This window comes from Panicum hallii, chromosome 5 (genome assembly GCF_002211085.1).
Source record: "Panicum hallii strain FIL2 chromosome 5, PHallii_v3.1, whole genome shotgun sequence".
Lineage (NCBI taxonomy): Eukaryota > Viridiplantae > Streptophyta > Magnoliopsida > Poales > Poaceae > Panicum > Panicum hallii.
In genome coordinates this window covers 54,875,255-54,900,282 of record NC_038046.1, presented here as the reverse complement: position 1 = coordinate 54,900,282, position 25,028 = coordinate 54,875,255, and the positions used below count along the sequence as shown (strand labels likewise).

The 25,028-nt window shown below is 46.2% G+C and overlaps 4 protein-coding genes, 1 non-coding gene and 1 pseudogene across 10 annotated transcripts; 2 read left to right on the top strand and 4 right to left on the bottom strand.

The window, feature by feature from the left end:
- Positions 1 to 3,343: 3,343 nt before the first annotated feature.
- TRNAD-GUC lies at positions 3,344 to 3,415 on the bottom strand. Its single transcript has one exon. It is a non-coding gene; the product is annotated as a tRNA-Asp (tRNA).
- An 898-nt stretch (positions 3,416 to 4,313) lies between these two features.
- On the top strand, positions 4,314 to 5,999 carry LOC112892810 (annotated as a pseudogene).
- Positions 5,973 to 10,122, bottom strand: LOC112893536 (sulfoquinovosyl transferase SQD2-like). The gene is made up of 11 exons (XM_025960923.1): positions 9,456 to 10,122; positions 8,898 to 8,964; positions 8,696 to 8,766; positions 8,065 to 8,182; positions 7,903 to 7,976; positions 7,757 to 7,812; positions 7,572 to 7,655; positions 7,380 to 7,467; positions 7,180 to 7,257; positions 6,957 to 7,013; positions 5,973 to 6,774 (listed from the first exon to the last, which is right to left on the bottom strand). The coding sequence occupies exons 1-11, from the start codon at positions 9,569 to 9,571 to the stop codon at positions 6,270 to 6,272; spliced, it is 1,314 nt and encodes a 437-aa protein (XP_025816708.1). The 5' UTR covers positions 9,572 to 10,122; the 3' UTR covers positions 5,973 to 6,269.
- A 2,226-nt stretch (positions 10,123 to 12,348) lies between these two features.
- LOC112893537 (EKC/KEOPS complex subunit TPRKB) lies at positions 12,349 to 14,772 on the bottom strand. Its single transcript, XM_025960924.1, has 6 exons — positions 14,563 to 14,772; positions 14,341 to 14,407; positions 14,105 to 14,227; positions 13,930 to 14,013; positions 12,850 to 12,936; positions 12,349 to 12,750 (listed from the first exon to the last, which is right to left on the bottom strand). The coding sequence occupies exons 1-6, from the start codon at positions 14,631 to 14,633 to the stop codon at positions 12,664 to 12,666; spliced, it is 519 nt and encodes a 172-aa protein (XP_025816709.1). The 5' UTR covers positions 14,634 to 14,772; the 3' UTR covers positions 12,349 to 12,663.
- Positions 14,773 to 14,859: 87 nt separating this feature from the next.
- Positions 14,860 to 19,236, top strand: LOC112893534 (probable zinc metalloprotease EGY2, chloroplastic). 5 transcript variants are annotated; one of them, XM_025960922.1, is made up of 13 exons: positions 14,860 to 15,076; positions 15,164 to 15,233; positions 15,453 to 15,548; positions 15,832 to 15,921; positions 16,012 to 16,065; positions 16,280 to 16,387; positions 16,644 to 16,718; positions 16,811 to 16,916; positions 16,998 to 17,091; positions 17,519 to 17,672; positions 18,023 to 18,230; positions 18,419 to 18,579; positions 18,692 to 19,236. In XM_025960922.1, exons 1-13 carry the CDS (start codon positions 14,919 to 14,921, stop codon positions 18,950 to 18,952), a joined length of 1,635 nt encoding a protein of 544 aa, XP_025816707.1. In that variant the 5' UTR covers positions 14,860 to 14,918; the 3' UTR covers positions 18,953 to 19,236. The 5 variants fall into 5 exon arrangements, with proteins under 5 accessions (XP_025816707.1, XP_025816706.1, XP_025816704.1 ...); XM_025960921.1 differs by having other exon boundaries at positions 15,829 to 15,921; XM_025960919.1 differs by having other exon boundaries at positions 15,453 to 15,638.
- A 159-nt stretch (positions 19,237 to 19,395) lies between these two features.
- Positions 19,396 to 24,249, bottom strand: LOC112893533 (uncharacterized serine-rich protein C215.13). 2 transcript variants are annotated; one of them, XM_025960917.1, is made up of 5 exons: positions 23,692 to 24,246; positions 23,460 to 23,568; positions 21,663 to 21,777; positions 20,034 to 21,167; positions 19,610 to 19,947 (listed from the first exon to the last, which is right to left on the bottom strand). In XM_025960917.1, the coding sequence occupies exons 1-5, from the start codon at positions 23,897 to 23,899 to the stop codon at positions 19,705 to 19,707; spliced, it is 1,809 nt and encodes a 602-aa protein (XP_025816702.1). In that variant the 5' UTR covers positions 23,900 to 24,246; the 3' UTR covers positions 19,610 to 19,704. The 2 variants fall into 2 exon arrangements, with proteins under 2 accessions (XP_025816701.1, XP_025816702.1); XM_025960916.1 differs by having other exon boundaries at positions 19,396 to 19,947; positions 23,460 to 24,249.
- Between the last annotated feature and the right edge of the window lie 779 nt (positions 24,250 to 25,028).

The window sequence follows — 25,028 nt, the reverse complement described above, 5'->3', positions numbered from 1 at the left end:
GTGTGCCGCCTTGCCGGCACAGTGACTGCTGTCAGTGTTACCTAACAGTGGAAGCCGTGCTGCCATTGTTGGGTCAGGACTCTCTGACAGATGTAGAAGCTGCGCTGACCCTGCCGCGCCGTCGCCTCCGCGTGCTCTGTTACAGCGCACGCCTCAGCTCACCTGCAGCAGGCCATCATTACTTACGCGCGCGGTGCCGTGATGGGACTACACGCCGTCTGCCCGCGCGCGGAGCAGTGACGCGCCGTCTCGGTAATAGACGGGCTTATCGTGGTATCAGTTGGGCAGACCATGCTTTGACTTGGGCACGCACAGCCCACTTACCCGCATTTAATGCGGTTGTTGGGCTGGCGTCCCGCGGAGGGCCTTCTGCCACGGGCACATGGTAGGGCCGACCCAGGAGTTGCCACCTTGGTGGCACGTGGGGGCGCCGGACCGCTTCCCGGAGGAAATAGGGGGGCCCGGGCCCCCGAGGCCAGCTGGAGAGACAGACCCATAGGGGTCTGGCTCCCACACGTGGCGGCGCCGGACGGGTCTGTGGAGGCCATCCCCAAGTACCTTGCCCTCATGGGCACGTGGGGGGCGTCGGACCTATATGAGATTAGGGGGGAGGTCTGGAGACCACGTTCCCAGCTGCCAGGTCCGGACCGCATGCCCCGACTCCCAAAGGATAAGGGTGTGGGCTTGGAAAACCCTCTGTCCACCAGGGTGGACAGTCTGTCAGATGACTTTCTGGCGGGCTAGGCCCGCAGAGAGGCAGATCTCCTCGTAGTGGACTACAATGGCCTTCTGGCCGTTGAGCAGTTCCTTGACGATGATGGAGGATAGGCGGTCGAGCATATGGTGGCGCGCGTCCACCATGATACGCTTGGCGCACACGCCGGAGCCTGACACCATCGCGCCCTCCTGTGAGGCGACAGTGAGACGCTAAGGGTCTGGACACCTTAGCAGGAGGTACCCCTGTCCGTATATACCGACAGGAATTGATCCGAATATATTTACGCGTACAAACATACAGAGGTATCTTAAGTATGTGTGAACCAATATATGTTGCTGCTACACAAATAGGAACACTTGGATGCTGATATGGTATGCTAACATGGCCAGACACGTAGAATGAAGGACTAAATTAAGCTGCATGCTGAAACAGTCATTTTAAAAAGTTTAGCGATGAAGTTGACCCTTAACTAAAAGCTCGGGAACGAAATAGTCTATTCTACCAAAGAAAAATCGGTCTTTCTTTTAGTTTTGCATTGATTTTCTATAGAAATTTGATCTAACATCATCAACTAATTATATACTATGCATTGATTTTCTATTTTTTAAGTTTACCATGGCCCCTGCCAGCCCCCTTAGTTCCGCCACTGCATAGGGGTAGAGTTTACGTACGTGTGTTCATAGGGATGAGTGTGCGTGTGTTGTGAGTGTATAAGTTATACTGTGTAATTAAAAAAAGAATGAACTATAAGAGAGTTGGTTAGTATTTCACAGCAGTTGGAGTAGGCTGTGCTACAATTACAGTAGTTCCCCAAGAGTGAATAGTCACCGTCGTGTCGCTAGGAGAGCGCGGTTCGTCAGTTCGTTGCAATGCCAGAATGAACCTTGTGCATCCAGAATTCAGTACATCATCTTAGTTCATGACTCCATGTTGTGTACAGTGTTATCTACAGCCCTTGTTCCTGCTTCCACTCTTCAGGGCAACATTTCTTTTGGTCCTTGACCCTCGACAGTCCCTGTTCCCGCTTCCCTCCGTCGGCGATGAACAGACACCAACACGATCTACAGCACGGAGAAAGTGATTCCACAGCCAAAGCCCGGGCACAGCTACTCCGACAAGAGATCACACACACACCAGACACAGACGTCGTGCTTCCTCTTTGCCATCCATCCATCCATCTAGCCTGATTTCAGCATCAACCAAGTACAGAAAAGCTAGCAGATGGATTTTTGATATCATGTACTAGTGGCGACGCATGATTGAGCAAAGCTAGCAGATGGATTTGCTGGGAGGAGCTGGCTGACGTCACATGTCCCTATGGCCAGGAGAGGAGATGGGGCAACTTGGAAGGCCATAGTTTGGACCTCTCGAGGTTAACCTTATCGGGAAAGGCCAAGCAAACCGCCAGAGGGCGAGTTCACACTTTCACACCAGCCAGCAATGTTGCCTGATTGAGCTGGGAGACGCGATCAAGCAGCAGAGCATAACCTAATGAAGCTTTTGCAAGTGTCAGGCCATAAGCATGCACTTCGAGCTGATTGTGATTGAGCAGGGACTTTGTGTGTCGAAAAGGAAATTTGATGCGCGTGGCTAATGTCTGATCGCAAAACGTCATGTGCTGGTCAGACTTTGCGTGTGGCAGGAAGAAGGAATCGTCGAGGAGGAGAAAAAGGGAAGTGCTCCTGCAGGTTTTGGAAGCCGAGTTCTCATCGTCAGATGAGGAGATGGCCAGCGGACGCAGGGCGTGCCGAAAGGGGGTGGCAGTTGAGAACCCTGGTCGATCGAGTGGTCGGGATTCCGAACAACGACAGCGAACGGGCACGCTCAGAAATTAGGGCTTGCAAAGGTATACCAAGTAAGCAACCTTTGTCATGGCAAGGGGAAACGAAGCAACAGCCAGGTCCTAGGAGTTTTGATCCAAAGTTGTGCTTTGTGGCGAAGATTGGCATTAGCTTTGTTATAACTAAGGTTAGTGAGAGCGTGACTTGTCTAATGTTCCCTCTGTTTAAAATTGTTATTTTGGTTTTCTATTTAACTATGCGTCTAGTCTCAAAAACCTAACATGGCTTATAATTTGGAATGGAGAAGTACTTTACAGTACAATCGAACTTAGGTGTGATAATATTAGGTTTAAACCAAACATAACATGTATAATATTGGGTTTAAACCAAACATCATCTCGCAAGCTTCTCAAAGCGTGATCCTCTGCTTACTTCCATGAGCCTTCTCGATCTTGGCATGATATGAAATTATTTGATTTAGGATAATCTGAACATAACTATATTTTGAAACATAGTGAGTGTGTGCTTCCTTCTCGTCCCCTCCATATAAATGATGTGGAGCACCATTCCTTCACCCTGCTTCTAAGCGTTCCTGTGGGCCTAGTTTCTCCAATGAGACGAGGAACGCCGCACACTTCCATCTCCTCGAGCACAACAGGACAATTCCTCACCACATAATATATATAGTTGCTGGTTTAGTTGCTACGTGGGCTGATAATAAGCAGGCCCTCAAAAAACTTGGGCTTCCACAGCCCAGTGGTGTTCGGTTACGGCGCGCAAGTATCCATGGCTATGAACAAAAACGTTCAAAAAGGAAAGAAAAAAAGAAGGACAAAAAAACATTCGCCGTTGCCGGGGATCGAACCCGGGTCGCCCGCGTGACAGGCGGGAATACTCACCACTATACTACAACGACTTCGCTGAAAACTGCTTCAGCTTACGATTATTTATTCCTTACCTTTACTCTGCGTGCAAGTTTGGATTCCTTGTTCATTCTGCTATGAAGTTTTTGAATGAACTGTATGTACTAGGGAGATGCTTATCCTAAAGCCACTATAGCTAAATCTCAGTTTCAGGGTGAGACTTCCTAATCCTTATTAATATTTATCTGATTTGGCCAATGTAACATGCAATTGGTGTAAATTATGATAGCGAGTCAGCGACTCATAGATGATCGATCCATCACATTGCAGTTCACGACAGCTGAATGGTGCCAATATTTTTTAAAAAACTACATATTGCAGTTCAGTGCTTTAGAACAAAAGATCATGCCATTTGAGCTCAAGATGAGCTGATCCATCTGCAGCACTGACAGTGATGACACGCCGGAGCTCCGTGGAGTCAAAGCAGGGGCGAAGCTACGTGGCCCGTAGAGGGTGCATATGCACCCATGGCAAAAAAAAAAAAAGAAAAGAAAAATTATGTGCTGACCATCCGACATTGACTATGTGTGCACCCCCGGCGCCCAGCGTGGCAACGTGAGAATGGTGAAGTAGTGCACCTCTCGTTTCAGCTCTAGCTCCACCCTGGCTGCAGCGACATCCCAAAGCTGGTGGTGGAGGCAGTTATGGTTACGACTGCTTGATATAATGGTAAATCTGTCATCCTCACGCTCGCTGAGTTGTAGGTTATTATTGATTCTTGTTTTTTCAGATTGTACCGCGGACAGCACTCAGGAGACCAAGATTGTGAGGATCAACATCAAAACTGGTATATGTAATATAGTGTGTAGTAGTGCACCCCTGGTTTCAGCTCTAGCTTCGCCCAAAGTTAAAGGCTCACAGCCGAGCAGGTGCAACTAACGGCAGCCGGCCATGGAGGTCGTAGGCTTGGCCTCGCGCACCCCTCCTCTGCTGCCTCATCGCCCTCTCCGTCTCGCTCCTTTTCTAGCTTCGCTGCCGCCGTGGCCGCAGCGACGACTCAGCGGTCAGCGGTAAGGCCCGGCTCCCTCCAGGCCCGCCGGCGCTGGTCTTCCTGGCCAACTTCTTGGCGCTGCGGCGATCCATCTTCGACCTGGCCCCGCTGCTGCGGGACCTGCACGCGCGCCACGGGCCCGTCATCTCCATCCGCCTCTTCGGCACGCTCGTCTTCGTCGCCGACCGCTGCCTCGCGCACCGCGTCCTCGTCCGCGACGGCGCCACCATCGCCGACCGCCCGCCGCTCGTCGATCCGGACCCGCTCTTCAGCGCCGGCGACATCAACACCGCTCCCTACGGGCCCTACTGGCGCCTCGTCCACCGCAACCTCGCCGCCAACGCGCTGTACCGCGCCCGCGTCGGCCTCTTCGCGCCGGCGAGGCGGTGGGCCGGCGATTCGCTCGTCGCCAGGCTCCTCCGCGCCGCGCGCGGCCAAGGAGATGGCTCCTCGGAGGAGGCGGGCGCCGTCACGGTCAGGCCTTCCTGCGGCGCGCCATGTTCGAGCTGCTCGTGTACATGTGCTTCGGCGCGCGGTTCATCAAGAGGCACGTGCTCGCCTCCTTCACCGCCTTCCCGGTCTTCGCGTTCTTCCCGCCGCTCATCAAGAGGCTCTTCCGAAAGCGGTGGGCGGCGCACGTGGCCGTGCGAAGGAGGTTGGATGAGAAGATATTCACCCCGCTGATCCACGCCGCGCGCCGGCGCGGCCAGGAGGACCGCCCGCCGTGCTACGCCGAGTCCCTCCTCGCGCTGCGGGTGGCCGACGAGGGCGACCGGCCGCTCACGGACGCCGAGATGGTCAGCCTCTGCTCCGAGTTCCTCAACGCCGGGACGGACACGACGGTGACCCTGGTGGAGTGGATCATGGCCGAGCTGGTGAACAACCCCGGCGTCCAGGCCAAGGTATACGAGGAGGTGACCGGAGGCAACCCCGAGCTCGACGTCGCCGACAACCTCCAGGCGCTCCCGTACCTGAAGGCCGTCGTGCTCGAGGGCCTGCGCCTGCACCCCCCCGGCCCACTTCCTCATCCCTCACGGCATGCGAAGCGACGCGGAGATCGGCGGCTACACGGTGCCTAAAGCCGCGGAGGTGAACTTCATGGTGGCGGAGATCGGCCGCGACGAGGCGGTGTGGACGGCCGCGGGCGAGTTCCGGCCGGAGAGGTTCCTGGACGGCGGCGAGGGGTGCGGCGTGGACATCACGGGGAGCAGGGAGATCAGGATGATGCCTTTCGGCGCCGGCAGGAGGATGTGCCCCGGGTACGCGCTGGGCACGCACCACGCCTACTACTTCGTCGTGGCGAGGATGGTAAGCGAGATCGAGTGGCTGCCGGCGGCGGATGGGGAGGCCGTCGACATGGCGGATACCGTGGATCTCACCACCGTCATGAAGCATCCGCTCCGAGCTTGCATCATCCCAAGATACTAAACCAATCCTTGCTCATTAGTAGAACAAAATTCTGCAGAGGAAATATATATACATACCTGTTAACCTTGTAGATGAAATGCATTCGACACAACACAATGAACTGCAAATCATCTAAAAAAGCAATCAGCTGCTATACCGCACAACAGCATCTTCATGCATTGATGGCGTGATCATGATCTTTACATGTGAAGTACAATCTACAATGTCCATCAAGATAGCACATTTCTGATTTTTGTTTTGCTACTACACAAACACACATGCAACCGATGGCCTTGCCACACCAATCACAGTCTAAGCAACTCCAATTTCCATAAAAAACGATGAACTATCTCACCTATCGGCACTGCACTATATATATGAAATTTACAAGGAATGCATATGCATCTGTCCTTCCATCCATGTCTGGATCATGGCTGCAAGAGGAGGCATCAGCACTGTGTGATGCGGCGGACCTCCGGCGCCGGCAGGAACATCTGCGCCAGCCACTGCAGCGGCGGCACCATATCCGCACGCTTCTTCCGCCAGTACCAGATGGCGGCATTGTAGAACTCGTTGCGGATCGTCTTCGACGCCGCCCGCCAGTCGCATTTCTCCATCTCGGCCCTGGCCGTCCGCCCCATGTTGTCTCTGAACTCCCTGTTCGTCAGCAGCAGCTGGACTTTGCCCACGCAGTCGTCCAGGTCGCCCGGGGTGAAGAGGAAGCTGGTCTTGCCCTCCTGATCTTCCGGGATTATGTCGGGGATCCCACCAGCACGGGCTGCAACGACGGGGACTCCCGATGACATGGACTCAAGGACCACTTGGCCGAGCGTTTCAGACTCTGATGGCATGATGAAAACGTCGCCGCTGGCGTATGCCTGAGAGAGCTCCTCGCCTTGCATCATTCCGGTGAACACTGCTGGCATCCCCTCAAACATCTTCTCTAGCTCCGTCCTGTTGAGTAATTGCAGAAAACATATCAACAAATTTGTCTTAAAGCCTCACCTATGTAAATTAGCTTAAAGACTGAGCCAGTTACAGCATGAGCAGCACACATGCTGACTGAGGCTGAGACACATGAACTGGACGAAAACATCAGAGAGGAATAAAAGCAACAGACTTCGCATTGGTTATACCTGTATGGTCCATCTCCGATAAATGCAATTCTTGCTCCAGGCAACCTATCCATTACCCTGATCAATCATAACACGAATTAGTTCCAAGTAGTAGCCAATGAATATGATGCAAGGCAAAAGAGAATAAATGTGGTATCTGTATCCAGTTTACTCAGATGCATCATGTTTGTTAACAATCAAATATAAAAAAGCAAAAAAAAAACAAATTAAGACGATAGCTTACATCTTCACAAAATCCAAATTTTTCTCACGCCCAAAACGCCCGACGTGAATTATGAGTGGTTTTTCAGGCTCCCCATCACTGAAAGAATGCATCATATGAACATAAGCGTCAACAATTTATATCGACCTGCTGTATATAGAACATTCAGGAAGAAACGCTCGCTTCAAACAAGTTCAGGAAGGAATGATAAAGGGGATCACCTTAGCCTAATTCGCATCTCGTGACTGTGAAATCTGGGATGGAAGCTTGCAGAATCAACACCTTTGTTCCAAAGGCGTATTCTGTTAGCTGGATTAGGAGGGAAAGCACATTGTTAACAACATAAGATGAGAAGGAATCAGGGAATACAAGCATGTGAACACCAAACATGACTCGTACAGACAGCAACCAACCTGATATAACCTGAGCAGTTTCAAAATCCTTGCTGATAGCAGCAGATGGTACCAGGGTTAAATCAGCAGCTCTGTGAAGGAATCCTATTTGAGAATAACAGGACTAAATCAGTATTCTTTTCGCATACTGACATACAGGCTGGCTCCTCAGGAAAGCAGAGGTGACGTGTGACTAGAATGCTTACTTATGACTTGCCACATGGGCTCGACAAGCCAGCTAAATGTATATCTCGGTATGTATCTGCATGCGAAAAACATAAATATGATTCAGCGGACATGCAAATTAACCTGGACCTCTGTTTGTATGCAGTAAAATTCGTAGTTAGCTTACACTGGGACATGGGTGTGGTAGGACATGACTAGGGGCACGCTGAGAAGCTTAGCAATAGCAAGAGCTCCAAAAACCTGAAAGAGAGATGGACTTTAGTCATATTCAGCAACAAATAATTGGAAAGGTTCGATAATTAATGATTGATTCTCGAAATAAAGCTACCATAATTCCAGGCGAAGATGCATGAATAATGTCAGGTTTGAACTTTGCAACCTCCGAAATGATCCTAGGACTGAGTGCCAGCGAAAGCGGGACTTTTCCATACATGGGACATGGGAAGCTGCCAAGGATGAGAACACATCTGTAAGCATAAGGTTCTGCCACTAAAAGGCACTACAGGTCATGTATTCAATAAAAAAATAATAAAATGCTTCCAATCTAACCAGCATGGCAGCATGATTGAGTATTATTGTTCAATAATGCAACAAGTTCAGGTTTGTTTTTTAACATAATTTATTGTGTAACCAATAGGTGAGTTATTGTACCTGTACCTGTCGTCACTTATCGGTTCAGTTATAACTAATTGAATATGTCCAAAACCACACAACCTGAATGCAGTAGTATAAAAAATGGTTCCCAAGCGTATATATTTTCAGGAAAAGCATAGCCTACAAATGCTCCATGCTTGGACTAATTCTCCACTTCATACAGATGCTAATGTTTCTTATTGTAGCTTTGTTAGGTGTTCCTGTTTCATTTTTTTTGAACAACAGCAAGAATAACTTGGTCTCCATAGCCTAATTGCTAATGATATTTAAGAGAGAAGTTCATACAAACATCCTCAAAAGCTTACCTCCATGAGCCAATAACCTTGGCACCATGAAATTCTTCGGGAACTCCTTCATGGTTGGTCACAACAATGACCTGCGCAATGCACAACAAAACCAAATTGAGCTACACATACTAATCTGCTATCCTTAACCCTTCTGATTTTGTCCTGAAAACCATGACTTCATTTCTACCCCCACCAAATGGCAAGGAAAGCAAAACCGTACCTCATCTCCCATTTCACGCAAGTGTTTGATGAAGTTCTGGAACCGGTTCTTATACCCAGAGATATAGCTGCAAACATGAAAGATGCAGAGTTAGTTCCGATAGTGAGAACATTTTCATGAAAATTCAGCCTAGATGTCTTAAGACTTTAAGTGGAGTATTTAACAAAGCACAAATTCCTTTTCTGATAGGCACTATAACTGATTTTGTATTGCGATTCACTGAGGTTTCCTTCGCCGTTCTTGATGAATCCCACTAAGCCCAACTATTTTCTTTCTTAATCGTGACATTAAATTGATGAAATCTTAAACCACAAATATACTGTCTTCACGAACCCCAAGAAAGACCCAAACTTTTTCCCCAAACCAAGAAGAGCTAGGAAGGACATAGCGTCAGAGCTGACTCAAAGCGAAATCTTTCAGCGTTTCCGGGGACAATCTCATGGATCCAGCCAATAATGTGCACAGGGTCAAGAACTAACCCCCATATAATGATATAACCCAACTAAGAAAAGAAAATGCTGTAGTAACAGAGCAGAGTCCGGCGAGGGGGGGACTTACGCGAACGGCGATGGCTCGACGAAGAGCGCGACGCGGCGCGGGCGCGCGGCCTCGTCCAGGAGCAGTGGCGGCGCCTCCTCCAGGTCCTCCTTGATCTGCTTCCCGCCAATCGCCATTGCTCCCGCCGCCAGCACCCGAGGAGGAGACCAAGAACAGAGCGGCAATCCTCCGGTTTGCGCAAGCGTGCACGGCCCAGCTGCGTAATGATGCGTCGCAGCGTGGGAGAGGGCGAGCTCGCCGTTGCGTATATAAGCGGGAGGAGTAAAAACGAAGAAGACAGGTTTGGGTTGGAATTGCGGGGATATTCCATCGGCGGAGGGGAATATTGGAGGGAAGCGGCGGGGCTGGGAACTTTGCGAGGCATATGCTCTCTGCTGCAAGATCTCATCTCCTCCTCGCCTTGATGAGCGAGTGGTTTCCGGCGGCCAAATTGCAATTTTTTTTTGCAATAACTGTGGGGGGACGGGGGATCAGGTGATCTTTGAGCTCTTGCGCACACAATCTTCAGTGATGGGCAAGTGTGGAGCTGAAATTGTGCCTGGTTTAATACTGACCACATTTCTAAATATAGGGACCTGAGTGCCTCACTTTTGGGGAAATTCTTGGAAACTTGAGCTGTTGCAGGAAGAGAAAGATAAGGTCAACGCCACTCCTGGGCAACAGCCAACAGCAACAAACTCTGTCCTCCATGCAAATGCGAGGCTGCTAGTGAAATCTGGCTGTGAATATTGGTAGAGAAAAACATGTTTAATCCGACACAAAAGATGAACCAACTCAATACAAGGCTGGATGATAAGTTTTACAGCGTTTGAAAGCTACTGCCCCGTGCTCTTATATTTCAGGACAGAGTCAATACGAGGATAGACAGTTTTGCCAAAAGGTGTTATGGTGAAATCAAAAGAAGATTTGATAGGCAATTCCTATACCCATCAAAATATAGGTAGGGAATAAGATTATGGATTATTGATTTGATACGTACCTTGCAAATTAAACATTCTTTAAAACTTCTCGAATCGTAGAGTTTGACCCCTGGGCTTTTTTTTTATCAACCAAGATGTCCAAGAATGCACAACTTCCAACTAGACGGGTGGTCATAGTTGATAAAAAAAATGCTGTAAGAAATTATTTACAGACATAATGCTCATACAAGAAAGCGATTTTGTTTTAGTCGGCATGGTCAAGAGCTCATCATTGAGTCTTTTTTATCGCCCCAGGGGAGAAGAATCTTGCTAAAAATATTTATTTGTGTGGCGTGCGTATGTCGAGGAGGGTATATTCCCAGGATGTCTTTCGATGCTGAGTAGTAGTAAAATACTCCTATGTCCTGCTTCCTCCGTCCAAAAGTGAACGCAACTCTCACTTTGCAAGAAGCAAAACAATTTCAAACTTGATCAAATCTATAAAAAATTACTAATATTTATATTATAAAATAAATATTATTAAATTAATTATATTATATATTTTAGGATGGAGGGGGTATAAAGAAAACCAAGCCAGCAGCAGAAACTTCAATGAAGTTTGCTTGCAGTTCTGCACTTTGTAGTTTGCAAGCTTGGATTCTATAATCTATTGCAGAATCGAGGTGGTAACCAATTCGAGCGAAATGATAACATGAAAACAAAATGAAGGAATATTACTGGAAAGGATGTGATTTTAGGAGGAAAAATAACAAAGGAATAGTATGGCATATGTTTATGTATCGTAACGAGTTGATGACATCATGTAGCGCGGCATCTAACCAAGCTTACAACTGTACCATACAACCATACCTTTTCTATTATGGCCCTGAATGTTTAATCTGCCAATAAATTATACAGGAAAATCGGCATAATGTATGCTAAGCGCATCAAGGCTTGTGGAAGTGGAACACACAAACTTCAAAAAAACAAAAAGAAAACTGAGAGGGGTAAAAAAAAAAAATACTGTACAGCCCATAAGAGCCCACGTTCTAAAAAGTACAATTGAGAAGGCCGAATATACTTAACAGAAGGGCCCATTTGTTTTTGGCCCAGTCTATGACAAAAGACAAACGCAACTGTAGGGTTTTCTTTTCTAAAACAGGCCCTTTTTATCCTTTTGACACGTACATGCCATTTTCCGGGCTAGATTGGTAGTGTCCGCCTGTCAGGTCCTCCATTTTCTTTTGTCGACGCGACGAGGGTAAGCATGCGAACAAATGTTACATCTGATTTTGTTGAAGTGACGATCATAACACACGATGACACAACGGCGCATGCACAATCACACTTAGAGCAAGTACATTAAAGTCGTCTAATAGACGGTCTCATACAACAACACATCATCTCGAGATGATTTAATAGACAACCTCTACAAATAAATTGTTCTTTTTTCCTCATAATATACCATATCACTTAATTTATGAATGAAAAACAAAATATTATAAATAGTACGACAACAAAAACAACTCGTGCAACTTTAGTTTATGAGACAATTTTAGCTTTATGAAGCCAATGAGACGGTTTTAGCTTGTGAGATGGCTGTTTCGTGAAACAGCGACCTCATTTTCTCCTCTCTCTCCTCCGTATTATCAAAAATGCTGCATGTACCAGACAGATACTCCCTTATGCCCTTAAGTAGGTACACCAAACAATCTGATTCCGATCCTTCAAAGAAAATCTGATTCGGATCGAAGGACTCGCCTGTGTGGCTGTTTACAATTCGGATCAAAGAACTCGCCTGATTCCGTACATGTCGTGAGGCCCCTATGAACAGCTTGTCACACAGCATTCTGTTGCCTATGGGCCCAGTGGACAAATTCTCCCTCCACACCTGCCGCAGGTGACGACGAAGGCTGTAACATCATTGCTCTGCTCTATACTACGTGTGGGTACTGATATACGTACATCTCACCTAGACCTGATTGGGACATATATATGTAGAATCCAGCCATGAAATACATGGAGCCACACAATTCGTAGCCAAGCCTGCCAGGGCCATGTGTCTTGATCGTGGCGTACAGTGTACAGGAAGAGGAGAGTAGGCGGGGGGCACGGTATGCTTCCAGGGTGCTTTCAGGGATGTGAATAAAATGGCATTACAGATATCCAACTCTAGCGGTGCAGCCATACATGTGGTTGAGAGCTGACACATCTCTCGTTTCTCCAAACTACATTATCTTATGAATGCCAAGGCGCAGAGATCGAGCTCAAACTTCAGTGCTGGGATCGTCACAATAATCGTTGAGGCCTCAGAGAGCATCTCGAGCAGCAATCCTGCATACAATTGCGTCGGGCAGTGTAGATATCAATAGTTCTTGGGGAGGTATCTTGTAATGCTGCCAATAGAAGTAAAGACCAATATGATCTCAGTTAGAATGTATAGTTGTTATAAGAACCATACGGTCCATAAGATACGATCAAGTTCATTAACAAACCTTCAGGATCTGTGGCTGCTTTGCTCTACTTTCTAGTTCTCCTAAATCAATCTTGGTGCCACTGATGAGTTTCTCCACTGCTTTCATCTGCCATGATGCGAATGTCGCTTCAGTAATTATTCCTCCATTCAGAAGGATAACAACTAACTCACAGATACAAGCACAAGAAAAAAAACTGACATGGAACTAAAGGGAGCATGCACAGCCAAATTCAAGGTTGCATACAGCAGTACCTTATTTAGAGAGCACTGCAAGGTACAAATTGTACACTATGTAGTTCGATTCTTTTACATACCATTTACAGAAGATTTATAGTGATATGAATTGAAAGGGACATGTGCTACTCCAGCTCTTCAAGAAAGCCCTGCAGCTAGCTTCTGCAGCTCTGCTACTAACAGGACAGGTAATTTCGGTATTATTATGAACAAATCTCTGTAAGGTAACAGTAAGCACACATGTTCATACTGTACCGATTTGTTTTTGCTATTTCCATTTTGTAGAATATAGGGAAAACTTCTTACAGCATTTTCGTTTGATGAAAAATGTCAGTGTTTGCAGCTATGGTAACAGTCGGTACTTAGTAATAAGTACTTTAAAGACTATGAAGTTTGAAGTTCATTGAAAACTTTTAAGTCAACACCAGAAGCTCTCAACTGAAGGCACAACAAATAGAGTGCAAAGAAGCTTGGGGTTTCTGGAGGAAGAAATATTAATCATGGTTCAAACACTTACCTGTTTTACTTTATACAGAGTTACAGCAACCAGCAGCACATGAGAATTTAATTTGTGATTTCTCATTAAGCGGGGTGATAGACATATTGCAAATCCATCCATGTAAATCTAATTCGGGGTAGAGCCTGAACACTGGAGTAATTAACACTTCAACTAGAGTCCAATTTGCCCGCTCATGATCACAAGTATATGAACCAAACACAAGGTCAATGCCAACCATTACAGGTTTGTTTCAGGATTGGGTACAGCTTACAACAGGCTCTAAATTCCAAATTATCATAGCAGCATGCAACTGATCTGTTTGCAAACCATAATTCAGTAAGTTAAGACTTTCATCCTAAATCATACCTCCTCGTCTGAAGCATCAAAACGAGCTGCAAGGATGTACGTCGTGTCATCAGAGATCCCGCATCGTTTCAGGGATTCTGTAATCTGTAACCAATAATCACCAACAAATCGTCAACATACTGCATTGGACCAACTTCACAATGCAAAAGCAAGAAAAAGCTGCTAGATGAATCACATGCTTCGACCCGGAGTAGTTGTAGACGAGCTCAGAGTGCAGAGTCCTTGTGGTCAGTGACTCCCTCGCCTTTGACAGCAGCGCCTTGTGCGCCGCTGCAAGAACAGGGAACACATCCGGCACCTAGAATTGGTCAGAAAGAAATAAAGAGCACGCCTCGAACTTCTTGATTCATAAACTCCGACTAGGAAATTGTTGAGGTTGAACACAACCGAAGTAAGTAGATGGTAACTCACCAGTGATGCGTTGAGGAACGCGACCTCCGGCTCCAGCTTCCCTGATTGCATCAAGTCGAGCAGCTCCCTGAGATGTTCAACACCAGAGATCTTCAGCGAGTTCGTAACCGCTCATTTCACCCATAATAAAAGTAAAAACTCCGCACGGCTGATGATTACGGCATGGCAAGTGACGACGAAAGAGGACAGGAGGAACGGGGAGCGGCAGAAGCGTATCCGTACCGGCTGTTCGAGACGTCGGAGTAGAGGGCGAGGGAGACGCTGCGGCCTCCGGCCACCGGGAAGCTCTTCATCCCGCTCGCAGCGATGGGGGAGCGAGTGGTCTCTTCCTGGTCCGGCGGGCGGCGGCGGAGCAACCCTATTCCTCTCGTCGTGTTCGGCAGCTAAGGCCTAAGGGGGCGATTACCAAGAATGCCCCTGTGGACGGGCAAAACTACGTGGTGGCCCATGCTTCAACATTCGTGCGGCGTGAAATCCTCACCGCATAAAAGAATTTCGATTTTCCCTCCTACGAGGATGAGATAAGGTCGCGCCGCGCGCGCTCTCCTGTCCTCCACTCCCACCACCGCCTGCCCGCCATGAGTTCCTCGCCGCCGTCGCGGGCATCCGCCGCGGCGTACGGGTGCTTCCACCGCTTCCTGCTCGCTTCGACCACTGTTCCGGCGAGGAGCGGGTGCTCCGAGCGCGCACGAAGCCTCACGATTGCGCTCCGCTGCCTCCCGATTGCCGGGCACAGGTCCGCTGCTTTTAGTAGTATTGCGTGGGAGCGGGGAACCTTCAACTGAGCTAGCCTAATTAGTTTGTTTCCAATCCATTTGTGAAGGCCGAGGAGTCGAAGGATTGCGTGCCAAGCGATGACGGAGACCGATCCCGAAGGCAATGGCGACGATGAGGTGCATACTAGCTTTTCCCTCTTTCGGCTTCTTGAATTCAGCAGGCACATATGAGCAATGTATCACATTTTTATTGTAGCATACTGAGGCTTAGATTTTCAACCTCCCGTTTAGTTTCACTAAGAGCAAAGAAGCTCCTCTTGATAAAATCTAGAGTTACTGATGAAGCCAGAATCTTGCAGTAATTCAGGGATTAATATTTTTGGCCTTTCTTTCCAGGAGAAAGAAGTGTTTGGAGATGATGCTTCATCACCTTCGGTTGATAGTGTTGCAGAAGTAAATGGGCCTGCAGAAAGTGACTCCAATATAGACAATGTAGTGTCTGGAGATGATGCTTCATCACCTTCGGCTGATAGTGTTGCAGAAGTAAATGGGCCTGCAGAAAGTTACTCCAATATAGACAATGTAAGCTCCTTGCTTGCAGTTGGTCAAATTAGTTCTGTATTATGCATAACAGCAAAAGTAGGTTTCCCTTGTGTGCTGGGACTCAGTTGCCCTGTACTTAAAGTAGTGCAGTAACTTCCCTATTACCTTTTAGACCTTGCTATGAACGTGTAACTGAACTATAATATTTAGCTTTCCCATGACTCACCAGAAGAAAGATGAAACCACGAATGCAGAACTGCTGACATCCAGCGATGCAGTTCAGAACACTGATGGAGATGCCACTACTACCAATGATACGCAGGTATGCTTTAAATTTATGCCCACCAACTTAATGTCTTATTGGACATTTTAGAATATAATCATGACATATCTAATAATCTGTTAAATATAGGAGAATGTGGAAGTTGTTGAAGTCGCTAGCGGCTCTCCTTTGCCTGGAATGAAGGTAATTATTTTAGTCGTTCGACATGTTCATCAGTTGAGTGGGAGCTGAAATTGAAATATGGATCCTGCTTCCTGCTTTTTCACCATTACTTCAATAGTAGAGTCAATATGAATAGATAAAATATATTATTTTATTTTGCCATTTCATATCTCTGAACTCCACAGTACGAGGGGGTGCTGATAGTCTTTTTTTTTTTACTACGAATGATCTTCAGCAACAGCTTGATGATGCTGAAAGGATTCCTAAAGCTACAATAGACATTCTGAAGGATCAAGTTTTTGGGTTTGACACATTTTTTGTGACAAGTCAGGAGCCTTATGAGGTGAATAGCTGGGAACTCATGGTTTTCCATCTCTACAAATCAGAGTTTATAAATAGTTTCTTATTCAATTGTGTTTATAGAACTCCATTTGCAGTTTTGCACTCAATTGATGCATGCTGTTACTAGCAGGCCTGCTCTTGGACTAACTAAGACTGCTATTACAGAATATGCCTAAGCTTTTAAAGTAACTGTGTATTTTATTTATACTCCGATTTGGAATGACTAAATGTTATTTACCTTCACATGTCTGCATAAGGGTGGAGTATTGTTCAAAGGGAATTTGCGTGGTAAACCTGCCAAGAGTTATGAGAAAATCACAAATCGGCTACAGGTAATCAGATGCTTGCAAAGCTGGCCCTCAGAAGTTTGTGCTTCTCGAAATCTGTTAGTATCTTGATGATGTTGACTCCTTGTTATCAACAGAACAAATTTGGTGATCAATATAAGCTTTTTCTTCTCGTTAACCCAGAGGATGAGAAGCCAGTTGCAGTAGTTATACCCAGACAGACATTACAGCCTCAAACTACAGGTAACAAAAATTTATTCCAACCTTCAATGCAATTGGTAGTTCTTAGAGGGGCCTAATATTTTACTTTAATTAAATGTTCAGCTGTCCCAGAATGGTTTGCTGCGGCATCATTTGGATTAGTTACCATCTTCACTTTGCTGCTTCGGAATGTACCTGTTTTGCAGGACAATTTGCTGTACGAGGTTCCTCTTCCATTTAACCACTTTCCATCATTCTATATTATTTTAGATTGTTCGTTTCTATTTGCCAAATAAATTAAGGCGATAACTTTCCTTGTATCTCTAGCTTGCATCATCGTTGAATTGCTACAAATGCTTATGTGGGGCCAAAGAGTGCACCCCTCCAGACACTAAGCAGGATGCTAAAGCTTGTGCTCTGTATTGGCTTGTTAATACATGTGACTATATTTCGCATTCCATTAGTTCTGTATTCTGATTCATGTGAATGATTGTATGCTTTTACTGCCATGTCTTTAGCCACGGATTACTGTGAGTTTCCCCTGTTTGAAGGAATACATATATTTCCGAAATACCTTGTCATATATTAACTCAAAACATTTATCTATGACAATTGACACCTGCTCATAAGTCTTTATCTTCCAGATCAACGTTCGACAACCTTGAACTGTTAAAAGATGGATTATCTGGTGCCCTGGTAACCGGGCTAATAATAGGGGTCCATGAAATTGGGCATATCCTTGCTGCCAGGGAAAGTGGAGTCAAGCTTGGAGTACCATATTTTGTTCCTAGCTGGCAGGTAAAGAGATTGCTTGTCTACAAAATCTTTTATGAAACTTGTCTACAAGACTACAACTTGATGAATAAGAATAAATCATCTAATTATCACAAATTAGTTCCATCTTTAAAAGTGAATGCTTCATGAAATTACTAGAAATAAATTTACGAGAGCTTTGTTGAACCTTTTAAGTTTAGCTTTGTTTCAGAGTTATTATGAATATTAAAGCAATGTTTAATCTTGTATGTGCTTTTCTGCACAGACCAGAGTTTAGGCCATGAATATAACATCCATGTTTGCTTTGTTACTTTGTCATGTAGCTTGGTACTATCTCTTGCCATAACGAGTTTTGTGTTATTCTGTTACTGTAGATAGGATCTTTTGGTGCCATTACCAGGATTGTCAACATTGTCCGCAACCGTGAGGACCTATTGAAGCTAGCAGCCGCTGGACCACTTGCAGGGTTCTCCCTTGGATTTGTTCTTTTGTTGTTGGGTTTCATCTTACCTCCAAGTGATGGCCTTGGCCTTGTGATAGATCCAACTGTATTTCATGAGTCGTTTCTTGTTGGTGGTCTCGGTAGGTATTTAATCACAATTCTTAAGCTCATAGCTACTCAAGAAATTCTTTCTGGATGTTCATTAGTACTTGTCTGCACTCCACTTATTTTGCAAGAATATATTAGACTCTGCACATAAGCAGCTTTTAGTTGAAGTATGCATAATAATATAATATTTTGTTAAAAGATCAATCTTTCCTTGGTACAGCAAAGCTTCTTCTTGGGGATGCTGTGAAAGAAGGAACACAGCTATCAATAAACCCACTTGTTTTATGGGCGTGGGCTGGTCTACTGATCAACGCTATCAATAGCATTCCTGCTGGAGAGCTTGATGGTGGCCGAATAGCACTTGCAATGTGGGGAAGAAAGGTTGTTGCTATTAAAAGCATTTCCTCCTTACTTGTAGGCTTGTATCTGAGAAGGGCTTATATTTTAGCTCATCATTGGCGCTTCTGAGAACCCAAACTTGAAATTGTACCAGGTATCGTCTCGACTCAGCAGCCTCACCATTGGACTGCTCGGGCTCGCAGCTCTCTTCAATGACGTAGCCTTCTACTGGGTGGTGCTGATCTTCTTCCTGCAGAGAGGCCCAATCGCTCCTCTCTCCGAGGAAATAACAGACCCTGAAAACAACTACATCGGCATCGGCATCGCTATTTTGCTCTTTGGGCTTCTGGTCTGCCTGCCCTACCCATTCCCCTTTGACCCATCACAATTGACCGATATCGATTTTGACTTGTGAAAAAAGGACAAAAAAGTAGACGCACCTCACCGGCTTCTCATCCCCCAACTGTATCTCTGAGATGTAATCTACTGGCTCGGTATTCTGTTGTGCCATCTTTGCTCCATTGCTCTTGTAGTAGCAAATAAAAGCAGGAGCCTTTGTTGTGGTAGCTTGTCTGTTGTGTGTCGGTTGGTCAGAGTAGAACAGTATAAGAGTCCGTTATTTTGACTGTAACTGTCACCCGTCTAGTTGTGGCATATCAACAATCGATACCTTGCCAGGGTATGATATTATTGGAGTCATGCGCGAGGTTCTGCATCATTTTAGCTATGAGCAGACCTGGAAGGCCATGGCCGTTTACGTTCTATGTCAGTAACTACACTGTCAAGCAGACAGCCACAAAATTCCGTAGGACACATACAAAACAGTTTCAGCCAGTAGGGCATGTTCCACCACCAGGGTAAAATCATGAAGCACAATGCATATCCAAGATGGTACAGTGCTCAAGAAATTTATCACATAAAGGACACTTTTCAATAGCATATAAAGGTCCGGGGTTGCAATTGCACATGGAGCAGCGCATGACATGACACGAATGAACTGGATATAAATATTGGACATTCAAAGAACCTACATATAACAGAATAATAAGGCTCGTTGGATACTCCGATCGTCTTGGAGAAGATCTTCTACCCTGCCGCTCTAAATATTCTGTATCCAAATAATTCCATCAGAATCATGCCTTTATGCTTTTTTTTCAAATAAGTGAATCACCGTCCATAGGTTCCTGCTCTATCGCTGCTCAACTCATCATCAATATCAATACTATCCAGGCACATCAGGTTGTTGTTGACGCTCGGCTCAGAGCTGGCATTGCTGCTTGTTGCAAGAGGTGAGTCCGAAACGCTCATTGGTCTGCTCCTTGTGGATCCTGATCGTGCGCTATGAACAGATGATGCTGGGATGCTTGTCATAAGAGGCCGTAAATTGTTTGGAATGCTGCGCCTTATGTCCTGTAAAAAACAAATTACACCTCAAGTTCAATTCATTGAATATAGAAACGTTGCTATTAGCTAAACTGAGGGAATGTAAAACATACCATATGCCTTAGTGCCATATCCAGTGATTTTTTTGACAATGTCCTACCAAAGCCCGAGCTATCTGGAGAATTTGACGATTTACCAGACATACTGTTGAGGCTGGATCTTTGATCATCATGCTTTGGAGGAACTAGCCTTCTCATGTGCACAACCCTTTCAACCATCTTATTACCCATTTGAACTGGGTTCACAGTGTCACCTCCATTGAGATGTGATCTTCTCACTGCTGGCATGGAGCTCCCTGAAGGCACGCTGCCACTCAGAGTCCTTCCTCTGGACGGAGAGCAAGACTGCCGTCTTGGTCGAGCAGCTGGCCCACTCTCAACAGAGGAAGACCTTGAACTAGGTGCCCCAGGTCTGCCCCGGGTGGCAGAGGTTGGTCTTTCTGGTAGAGATGTCCTTAGGTTTGGAGGCGCATCAAGAGAGAAGCCAGGCATTTCAGATGGTTTCCATGGTCTTGATTTGACAGTAGGTGAGCTGCCTCTTGAAGGTGTATGCGCTGTTGATTTTGCTGGGGAAGAACCTTTGGGCATTGTGGAACCTGATTTGGAGATTGAGGACGATCTAACTGGTGCAGCCAAGTTACCATGTTGGGACGAAGGGGCAGAAGGTCGCCTTGTTGGGGTTGATGCCCTTGATGTAGGCTTGCTTTGTGCTGGTATGGAGGGCCTGGATGAAGGTGTTGTCGACCTGGTAGCAGGTATTGATGATCTTGAAGTAGTGGTAGCAGGTATTGATGATCTTGAAGTAGGTGTTGATGACCTACTAGCAGGCGCAGATGCTCTGCCTGTAGAAGCTGGATTCCTGCTAGCAGGGCCAGCTGCCCTGCTTGAAGGGGTGGTTGACCTGGTTGAAGGAAGCGTTGACCTTGAAGTTGGTGTCGATGATCTTGGGGCAGAAGCTCCAGTTTTGGCAGGTACAGTTGCCCGGGAAGTAGGGGTTGAAGGTCTCGAACCTTTGGAATTAGCTGCCAATGCAGGGCGTCCAGTTGGTGTTGAAGGCCTTGATGAATTAGATGTAAGCCCTCCAGATGATGATGGTCGACGGGTTGTAGCAGCTGAGTTCAAGCTGTTCGATGATGCTGTTCTTAATGGGAGGTTGGTTCTTGATGGAGGATCTTGATGATTGGCCAACTGAAATAATAAATTATGAGAAGATATAATCATATAACAGGAAGTAATAAACATGAAGTAGTAGTTAGTATACTTACGGAAAGTAGGTAACACCTAGGTTACTGAAAGAATTTCTAGTAAGACATAAGTTACCAACGCGATATAGGATTCATCGCTGAACCTTCCAAATAAAACTCTCTTTAGACAAGAGAGGCCCACATAAAAGCAAGCTTCATGTCAGATAGGAGTACACAACAAACAAAAATAAAAATGGTATCGTTGCAGTTAATGTTATGTGAGGCCCAGCAGACGATGGATCATCTTTGGGGAGCTTGCCTGTCATACGGAATCTGAAATAACTTAAAAGTACCCTGTTATGTTACTCTCTAGAAAGTATGTTCCATGTCCACCAAGAGGTGAAATTTTGCAAATTCAGGTGTGCTGCTAAGAAATATTGCTTTGCAATAATATTGTACTCCTAAGAACCAAAGTGCAGCTTATGTCCAAATGACCCACCCTTGATTTTAAGGCAGTTGGACGAGTCTTTGGCGTTCCAACTTGGCTCACTGGGGACCTTTTTGACTCAACATCTAGAGATGGGAAAAGTGGAGTTCCTGGTGGTGTCAGAAGCCTGAAAGTAAACAACTTTGTTATGAGACAGTTATACAATAACTTCAAAGCTGCAGATCAGAAGTCGCCTCCAATAAAATTTAGGATGCAGCAGAATGAATTTAAATTGGATATCGAGAATACAAGGAACAAAAGTATAAAAAATATGCGGAATACCACCTGAGCCTGAGATGAGATCGGAGATCATTAAAATGGTGTTTGGTAAACATAGCATAAGAGTGATATCAATATATAGTAATGAGAATAATAAGGTATCACTTTACTGATCCAGAGACACAGTCAAGTCCCAGAATAATTAATTATCCTGTATAGTCTGATATTGTACACTCTGGATGGAGTAAATAATTGTACAGCTGAGATCTGACTTAATCAGCACAAACACAAAACCATTTAATCGGTCACTTTAACTCCCTTCCCCACCCGCTTAGATTAACTTCACCCTAACCAAATCAATTAACTAACCCAGCACTTCTACAAACCACGCAAGAACAAAAAAGAAAACATCCTGTGAATTTGTCACATAGTCCACCTGCCCCCTACCAACCACATATAACCAAGGAAACCAATATTCAAACTCTTGAAAAAAAGAAATTGTCTTCATGTGTTAACATGGGCCACCTATAATTTAAATACTAAGAAATCTATACCCTATTAACTAGAAAAAAAATTATTAAACCAATACAAAGTAATATGTGTCATTATCCCCAAGTCATCTAAGTTTCTCACACCTGCTAATAGAACCCACAGTAACGACAGATATTTAGCATGCAAGTTAAACAGCACCAACTAAATACATTTCAAATCAGCTAGGGCCAAGATAGGTAGCTAGTAGGTCATATGACTTAAGGCATCCGATGTCGAAATGTGTCCAATACAGAACTATTGCATCTACCGCAAAAGCACCAAATTCACAGGAAACATGGCTAGCTAGAGACACGTTAGCTAGCTAACCAACCAGAAAGCAAAGAGAAGGAACAAAGCCAATTGAAACTTAATCGATTCATAACTCCAGAAACAGATAGCACAACTTTATGAGCGTGCATTAACTAGGCAAGCAATGGAAGAAAGAAGCAGCAACCAGGGATGACAAGAGATCCAACTGTTACCTCCAACAACCACCATCACCCAACCTTTCAAGCAACAACAGCTGAATTCTAACTAACATCACTAAATTTTCACAGAAGACAGACTTTATGGTACGCTGTCAACAATTTAACAGATGAAAGCACGAGCAGATTGAGCTGGATGAAACCAAAGGAAAAAATTAGAGAAAAATTGGAGCTTGGCACTACGATAATCACCATTCAGCTGAAGAATGATGCATCAGATGCGAACAACTAGGAGGCTAGAACCCAAAGACAATCAACTGAAATTTCTCAGTCCCTAAAGGTCACAGTTTTCTATTTCCCGTGGGTGCAACACAACATAGCAGATTTGCATTTAGCAAGAAGGATGGGAGATCAAGATGAACCCGCACCAAAAATAACACATCTAAAACCCCCCACAAAGCTCCCAACCTCGTGCCTTAACTAGAATAGAACCGAACAGAACTGAAGCTCACAAAATGCTACACTCAGAATAAGCTAGAAGCATCCTCGCAATGGTTATGATGCCCGCAGCGAAAACACGGAAATTTAGAATTTACTAGCTAATACCAGTAAAAGCCCGGAACTATGCACCCACCAGTCGTAATCGTTCTTGTCGCCGGCGTCCGCATTGAGGAAGTCGTCCGCTCCGCCCGGCGCCCTCCTGAATCCGCCACCGGCCACCTTGTACGCCGCCGGCTTGGGCTCTACGACCCCACGGAACCAGAAGCTCAAATCAGAGTAATCTAGGGTTTCCGTCAAAACAGGACCAAAATTGCCGAGAAACGGCCGCGGGAGGCCCGAAGAAGAGGCCCAAACGAAGCTCTCACCGGCGGGTGGCGGCGGGTCGAGTTGCAGCATCCCGTCCCCCGCCGCGGCGCCGCCGGAGAGAAGGAGCTGGTCCGCGGCGGCGCCACGCTCCTTCTCGCGGCGGCGCATCTCGAGGAAGAGCGCGAGCTCCTCATCCTTCTCCTTGATGACGGCGCCGAGAGTCCGCCCCCTGGCCTCGCCGTCCGCCATGCCCGCCAGGCGCTGCATCGGCGTCAGTCCCCCAGCGCGGCCGCCGGCGGCATTAGGGTCCCGGCGGGCGAGATCTGTCGCGGCGGGCGGTGCAGCGGCCGAGTGAGGAGCAGCAGTGGGAGTGAAGCAAACGGAAGCTGGGAGGGTGGTGGTGGTGGTGGATGGGGATTGGCGCCCGTGTCCCTGTCTCGTGGTGGTGGCCTGTGTGCCTCGCCTGGTGCGGGGCTGCTACTGCTATGATGCCCCTGGCCTTGCTTTCAGCTCAGGATTGGGGATGGCGATGGAGATGGAGGAGGATGGACGGAGCTGTGAAGAGGAAGGAAGGGGGGATTGTGGTTTGAAATTGAATCGGGTGGAATTTTGAAATGGGGGATTTGGGGGAGGACTGCTGTCTGTCTCTGTCTATGTGCGCTCTTGTTTTTTTATTGCGGGCCGAGGCAGAGTTAGTAAATGGCATGACCATATAGGCGTAAAATGCTATAGGTACAGGCGTTGTGGACACGGCTGAGCTTTCGGTAAGCAAACTGTCTAGCATAGCCGGCTCCTTTTGGTAGCTGCTATGCTCTTGTCACTTTCTGGCCGATTAACGGGCGAACCGTTATCCAAAGATTTGGCGGGGCTACCACCAGCACAATCAAAGTAAAAGAGATAATAAAAGGCATGAAATATTAAAGACATAGGTCAAGCGGACATAGGCGAGCTTTTGGTGTGCAAATTGTCTTACAATCATATGGAGTAAGGGGTTATTTAAGTTTACCTCGGCCCTCCTTTAATAGGTATTTGGATCGATCCTAGTGTGGCACGCCCAAGCTATCTTTTTCCCACCGATACACGAGCAAACCGTTATCACTCGTGCCAAAAAGTTGGCAGAACTAGCAATGAACAATCCAAACTCTAGTTGAGTTTATAGAATTCCTTATATTTGGGGAGATATAGAGCAGTAGATAGATACATGATAGGGTAAACGCAATATGCAGAGAAATTGTTTGAGTGTGGTAGAAGAAAAATATTTTATTTTTGGAAGAAAGTCTAGCTGGTCCTCTAAATTGGTGAATTTAATGGTGATGATGTCCCTTGCTTTATAAAATGGGGTGGAAACAATATTGTGTTGTATTAGAATCATACAAATATACAACGGCTATTCGTG